General features: G+C 36.6%; 1 protein-coding gene across 1 annotated transcript; it reads right to left on the bottom strand.

Moving 5' to 3' along the window:
• Positions 1-775: 775 nt before the first annotated feature.
• LOC122042363 (transmembrane protein 45B-like) lies at positions 776-5,592 on the bottom strand. The gene is made up of 3 exons (XM_042602426.1): positions 5,289-5,592; positions 4,476-5,034; positions 776-1,698 (listed from the first exon to the last, which is right to left on the bottom strand). The coding sequence occupies exons 2-3, from the start codon at positions 4,823-4,825 to the stop codon at positions 1,152-1,154; spliced, it is 897 nt and encodes a 298-aa protein (XP_042458360.1). The 5' UTR covers positions 4,826-5,034; positions 5,289-5,592; the 3' UTR covers positions 776-1,151.
• Positions 5,593-7,187: the final 1,595 nt, after the last annotated feature.

Below are 7,187 nucleotides of genomic sequence, written 5' to 3'. Positions count from 1 at the left end.
GCCTCCGTGGTTAGTCCTTGAAGAATGGTCTTACTTTGATACCACTTACTTTGATACCACTTGTAAGAATGTTGCACATGTAATCCTTCACCCGTTTACTAATATAGTCCATCTCTTTTGACTCCGTCGAAGTTTTCAACTTAATGCTCCTCCAAGGCTCCAACTACAATCTCTTAGATGCCCCATATTCACCAACAGACCTTCAAGCCATCAAGACGACAACAATTTGATTTTGCTAAGTTCTGAGCTCCGTTTGCACTTTACCTAGTCTTAACACAAGTTCATGCACACAAGCAAATCTAACTTGGAACTTTTTTCCCAACACATTAAAACACCTTAAGCATGATCAACTAGAGTACAATAGCACTAACACTACTAACATAATGTTAGTTTTCTGTCAAGGGCCACTAACTTGAACTTCTCTAACTTTTCAATATCTGTTGATTTATCATTACTCTCACAGTTATTTATCAAATTTCTAGACTAACAAGACAAATACGTAAAAAAAAAAAAAGGTCAAACTTAAACGTTTTACCGACTACATCAAGAAAACATACTTAGACTTCATGACCACTTGAAACATAATTGCATTAACTTTGATAATATTCAACTTTATTTTCAGTTCTCTGCGATTCTAATCCGCAGACAATTATACTTACATCAACACGTTAACTTCAATAAAATTCAACTTTATTTTCTGTGCTCTGCGATGCTAACCCGCGGACAAATATCCTTTCTTCAAAGTGTTTCTAGGAAAGCATACATTTGATAGAAATAAATCAACAAAACAAGACAAATCGCAATTATTGAAGGATAAATTACAAACTCTTTTCCCTTTTTTAACCCCAATAAAAAATTACTGGCAAAAAATGTTGCAGCGACTACAAGTACAACTGCGTCCGAAAGGAATTGACCACTGTTTAATTAAATCGGAATTCATGAACGAGTTCAAAGAAAGAAGAAAAAGAACAGGCCTGAAACAAATAAAGACATTTGCTGCTCCATACTAGCTGTGAAAGTAACAGCACAGATACGAACAAGTTCAAGACTTCATCTTGATTCCCACTGATTAATGTTCTAAGGAGCTATCTTTATAATGCTTCATATGATGATCTATGTGCTACGTCAAAACAGTAATTTGTAAATTTCTGTCAGTTGGCAACAACCTCGACTAGGGAAGATCCAATGCGTGGTTGACCACTTGAATTCCAGGCAAGGTTTTCAGTCTCCCCACCAGTTTGCATTGTCCTAGGATCCTGGTTCCCATACTTTGATGCAGCCACTACATATGCTCCAAGAACAAAGATGAACACAAGGAAAACAAGCATAAAGAATTGGAAATTTGCAAGCAATTCTCCTCGGATCTCGCTTTCATGAGAGTGGCACACTATGTCATTTTCTTCAAGGTGACAGCCCTTCGGTATCATTGGACCATAAAGAACAAATGCAGTCTGGTAGAACCACAAGCCCTGGAGAGTGATTGAGATTGCATTTGCTAAGTCCATTGCAAAACTGGTGGGGTAGAGCGCACAAGCAATTCCAGAGGCAATGGAGATAATAATTAGGATGACTAGGAGGAGGTGGTAGTAGCCCTCCAACCCCATATGTGTGGTTGAGTGGAAGTAGAACAGCACGTACTCTGAGCTAAAGGCAGTGGCACCTAACAAGCACAACGCACCCTCTGGTAAATGTGGCAACCTGAAGTTGGAACATAGTAGCAATCTTAGCCAAAATAACCAAATATTTATCAGTTGGCAAACATTCTACTTGTAATTCAAACCCTCAAAACCATAGGTGTATCACAAAGATAATATAAGCGAATGAAATGATAGTCAACTAAATAGATGAATTTATTGCAGAACCTAATGACACAGGTTAAAAATATTAGAATGGAGGAGTGCAAATACTTGCATGATATAGCAAGAAAAAACAGTTCTCAGCATGTTAAATTGTTCTAACTGAACATCTGTAGTTATTTTATATTTCTCTAGGTTACTGAGAACATCATCTACTTAGTAAACAATATCTTCTTAGAACCAAAAGAACAAAACTAATGTTCTTAAAGAAAACATTGTTAAGGAGACAAGAACAAAACTGCATAAAACTAATTTAGTCAAGAAAATTTAGGTGATTCAACAAGGAATTGCATCTCCAATTATATCGAAATGCCCTGCTTAAAAAAATATGCAGCATAGTATCATTTTGTCGATCAGTGTGGAATACCAATAGAATTACAATGCTGTACATAGTGAAAACTGATTGATTTTTCCATGTACAACATCAGTTTAGAAATGGAAAATGAATCTCAATCCTACATTGACTAATGGTTTTGCTTAAGGAGATATTTTGTACATTCCATTGGGACATATAAAATGAACTCCAAAACTACAGTTGTGATAATGGTGAATTATCTAAATTAGAGACACTACTCACATGTCCCAAATGAATGCTATCTCAATGGATTTATTGCATTTTGAACATATGTTTAATTAGTTCCATATCAATTACAATTTTACCTTTAAAACTTAAAGGAAAGTTATATAAAATCGTAGTTAGACCTGTTATGTTATATGGAATTGAATGTTGGACTATAACTCAAGCACATGAGTAGAAGATGAGAGTTGCAGAGATGAGGATGTTAAGGTGGATGTGTGGGCATACGAGGATGAATAAAATAAGAAATGAGAGCATTAGAGAGAAAGTCGGAGTTACATCTATTGAGGGAAAACTCCGATAGACTCGTTTAAGATGGTACGTACATGTACTTAAATAACCAATAAGTGCTCCAGTTAGGCGATGTGAAACTATGATAAACACACATATCAAACAAAGAAGACCAAAAACGACTTGGTTAGCAATAATAAAAAAAGATAAAATTTATTTAAGTATAGATGATGATAGAGCTCAATGGCGTAAAAGAATTCATATAGCCGACCCCACCTAGTGGGATAAGGCTTGATTGTTGTTGTTGGCGACTATCATTTTTACCAACACCATAACACACTCACTTGTGATAAAAAAAATTGGTATCTCACATTCATTGCTTTTCATTTGTGTTCTTGAATATATATTTAGTATTGACTCAATGCAAATCAAAGGTGATGTGTTTAAAATGATAAATCTAGTGGGTAGAGTGATAATCCAAAAAAAATCACAAAGAGAAATAATTGAAATCACAAGTAATGCAATAACCAGTGAGTAAAGCCTAAGTTTATTGACCATAAGCAGGCAATGTGATAAAAAAGCAAAAGTGAAAACAAAGAATAATCACATGGGGTTCACATTGGAAATAACCCTTGTATCGACGTTATTCAAATGTAGACTTGTTTTTTTAAAAACAAATGGGAACCAACACCTCAAAGAAGGGTGTAAAAATTCAAGACATGGCACAAACATAGAGACACAACAATGATATACAAAAATTAATTTATTAAATAATTCTATTTAATATTTTTTGACTAAATAAATTAATAATGGGATAATGAATCTATTTATATAGATTAAGTTAAATGTCTTAATAAATATAGATAAGATTTATATGTTATATCACCTAATTTACACGGAATAGTCTCTTGCAAATATGTAAGGTAAGACTGCGTACAATTAATCTAATGTGGTCCATCTCTCCCAAACCCGCACTGGCAGAAGCTTCATGCATCGGTTGCCCTTTATCACCTACTAAACCACCCTGCCCCAATGGATAATGTTAGCCCCATCACCCTCCCTCTTGTGTTGTTGCCCACAATGTCATTTCCCCGAGTGATGTTGTTCGTAATGCCAACCTCCCTATGCTACGTGAGTTTACTATAATGTTAGTCTAGTTGCTAGCCTGCTAGGTTAGTCCACTCCTTTTCCATGCAATGCAAGGCACCGATGAACCTTAGAAGGGGATTTCCAGATCCAAGTATTTTTTTCTTCCTCCTGCTCTCCATTTCTTCTTCTTCTTCTTCCATAAAGAGCCAGTCTATCAATACATGTTTTCATATCTATAATAATGTTGTATTGACATGGGTAGAGAAGGGAGCAAAGATGAGTTTGAATAAGATATTTGTATTCATTTGTCCATTGCTCCCAGCAACTGTATTCGTAGCTACTACACATGGTCCTAATGTAGCTACTATGCCTAACAGAGTTGTTTATAAGCTCTAGACTATTTTACTCACTAGAACAAACAATAGATAGAGAAGAAATTGCATGAAAATATTAGAAAATTTGAGTCATAACTTTTGGTTGACAAAAGGCATGTTTGAAGAGATATCGTTGAAAATGTTGGACTAAACTGTATCGAGAGCATGTCTTACATCTCATCTCTTCCTGGTCAAAAAGGCGTTATCAAAATAACCCAACTATTGATGAATTCTAAATGCCAATCCAAATTGAACCTAAAAAGTAATCGAGACTTGCCATTCTAAGTCAGAGTTTAATTATATATATAAAAAATAGATTAGAGTTCCAAGAAACACGAGGAAACTGACATTTTCTTCTCGGAGAGAAGTGAGATAGCGCCGTAGAGGAAGAACATGAGGAGCATGCCGCCGTGCTCAAAGTCGTTCATGTGGCTCGGGTTGAGGATGCGTTCCGGACCAACGAACCAGCGGAGATGGGTGGAGTAGAGAAGCTCGACGCACATGTCGAGGAAGGCTCCGCCGGCGATGAAGTAGAGCTCTAGGTGGCGGGCCTTCCCGTGGCCCATCGGGCTCCAGGCGCGCACCCGGAACGAGTCCACCGGCTGCGACACGTAACGCACCACGGAGCTCCAGACGTGCCAGAGGCCCACCACCAGGAAGAGGCTGCCAGGAAGCACGTGACCCTTGAAGGATCCCATTATTGAGATATTATTATTGCGGATTCCTTCGATGCAATCCTAATCACGTGGTCGGCCTTTTGTAGCTTTCCCCTCCTTCCCTTGCTATCTCGATGACAGCGCACCCGCTGCGTTGACCTAAATTCCAACCGTCGGCACTGACGGATGAAATGAACGCCTTTTCTCGTCCAAGAGATTCTCCGTCTGCTTCTCCTCCTGCTCTTCTTCGCCTGGATAGGAAACCAAATTAAACAACAAACAAACAAATAGAAATCCAGATCTTAGAATTACGCCCTGAACAAGTAGTGAATCGAATTGCAAGAAAAATAAATCAATTTGATGATGGAAAGTGATCGAGGGAATATTAATACGGGAAACAGAATTAGGGCAAATAAAAAAAAAAGGAGATCAACAAGGGAAAAAGGACAAAAGAAGAAGGTATTCAAAAGTGCTTTTCTCCAATTAACTTTTTCCAAATACGTACCTGGAAATTAAGCCGTGAGCGAGGAGAGGTGGATTAGCTAGCGCAGCCTTCGAACAAGGAAATGCATGATTGCCATCTGAGAGGATCGAGGTTGGTTGATTGGTAAAAGGCGATCGCTTGCAGAGAAAAAACAAGGTGGGCGTCACTCGTCTCTCCGTCTCTCCGTCCCTCTTTCTTATTATTTTTGTTTTTTTGTCCTTCTGGCTCTACTCCAACTTGCAACTGGTCGGTCGCTAGAGAAAAGAGTAGATCTGATGCGAGCGAATGAGTTGAGAGGCTGAAAGAAAGGTCGAAAACGAATTCATTCTTTGACTTATTTATTTGATTTCGAGTATTTATCTTAATGTGATTCCATGCGACGTACGGTAGCTGCGTTCTTCTCGTAGTTGTCCACGTGTAGTAATCTGTGGCCCCGACGATGCTGTCTCGCGTCCAAAACAGAGTGTTAAAACATTTAAAATATATTATTAAAATTTCGATGATCCTACGCTAATCAAGAATGGAAGGCAGCATAACACGCAGTGCACTGAGTTCTATTACCAACAACGAGGCTCAATTCATGAGAACACGTAGCCGAATGAATACAATTCTTGCATTCTTGGGATTTTTTTTTTTTTTTTAGGTTTGAAAGTTAAGTTAGCTTCAGACCAAAATACGTAGTTCGGTCTAGCCAGTCATACCAGGGATGATCCGAGAATTCGAGTTGGGGGTTTGAAATTAATATAAAAAATTATATATTATTATAAAAAAATAGATGTATAACAAAAAAAAATCATTTATTTTATTCAATAAAATTGTGTCCTACAAAATTTTGAAACATAAAATTCATCTATAATAGAATCAATATCTATATCCTTAGCTAAATCTCGATATAAAATGTTAAATAATCTTCAAAAAATTCATCCTCTATTTTATTGCGAAGTGCTGTCTTCATATTCTTCATTGCTGAAAAGGCTCGCTCAGTAGTGATAGTAAAAATAGGTAACGTCAAAATCAGATGAATCAATCTAGTCAACATAACATAAACTTTTGACTGTCCACTACAACAAAAATGACTTTTTACAACGTGCAAATTTACTTTCCACAGCGTGCATTGCGCACAACACAATTAAAAGCTGTTGAAAATCCTAAATTATCCACAGCGCGCATTGCACATCGCGAAAAATATTATCCGCAGCGCACAATGCACGTCGTAGAAAATATTATCCGTAGCGCGCGTGCATTGTGCGTTGCGGATAATATTTTTCGCAATGTGCAGTGTATACGGATAATAATCCTCAACGTGCAAATGTATGTTGTTGATGTCTTATCTATATTTAAAAAAAATCAATTTCATTAACAAAGACAATAAACTAAAATTTTACAACAAATTTAGTGTAAATCAAATACACACAAAATTAATAAAAGTGATAATTTTTCATTATACCAAAATAAAGTCTGAAGATCCAAAACAAGATACAAAATCTATAACAAACTAGCTATTACATAATCATGTTAAATTCTGCTATTACAAACTGACTATTAATAAAAGTCATAGTTTGTAAGAACATATTTGAAGAGAAAAATATTACCTTGTTAAATTCTAAAAAAATTTAGTGAAATTTAACAGTACTTGTCCACTATACTTTTCCCTTGTTCAAGCTTCTTCAGCAATTTAAATGCTTGATCTAGTTTTCCTAAATAGAAGTTAGCCTTTGCCTTCAGGAGCAAGCCCAAGGTTTTGCATCACTAAAAACACAATGCATAAGATAGTGCTGCTTCCTTTGATTTAGTAAGTCGATCCAAAGCCTTGTTGCCATCTTGTAGCTTTGCAATCTGCACAAAAAATAGAAGAAATTTTAACCTTCCAAAAAGGATGGAATATCTTCAACGGAACAAGTTTTAAACCTGAACAGGAAA

This window comes from Zingiber officinale, chromosome 2A (assembly GCF_018446385.1).
Source record: "Zingiber officinale cultivar Zhangliang chromosome 2A, Zo_v1.1, whole genome shotgun sequence".
Lineage (NCBI taxonomy): Eukaryota > Viridiplantae > Streptophyta > Magnoliopsida > Zingiberales > Zingiberaceae > Zingiber > Zingiber officinale.
Note: the sequence above shows the minus strand (reverse complement) of the source record. Positions and strands in the feature narration are given on the sequence as shown.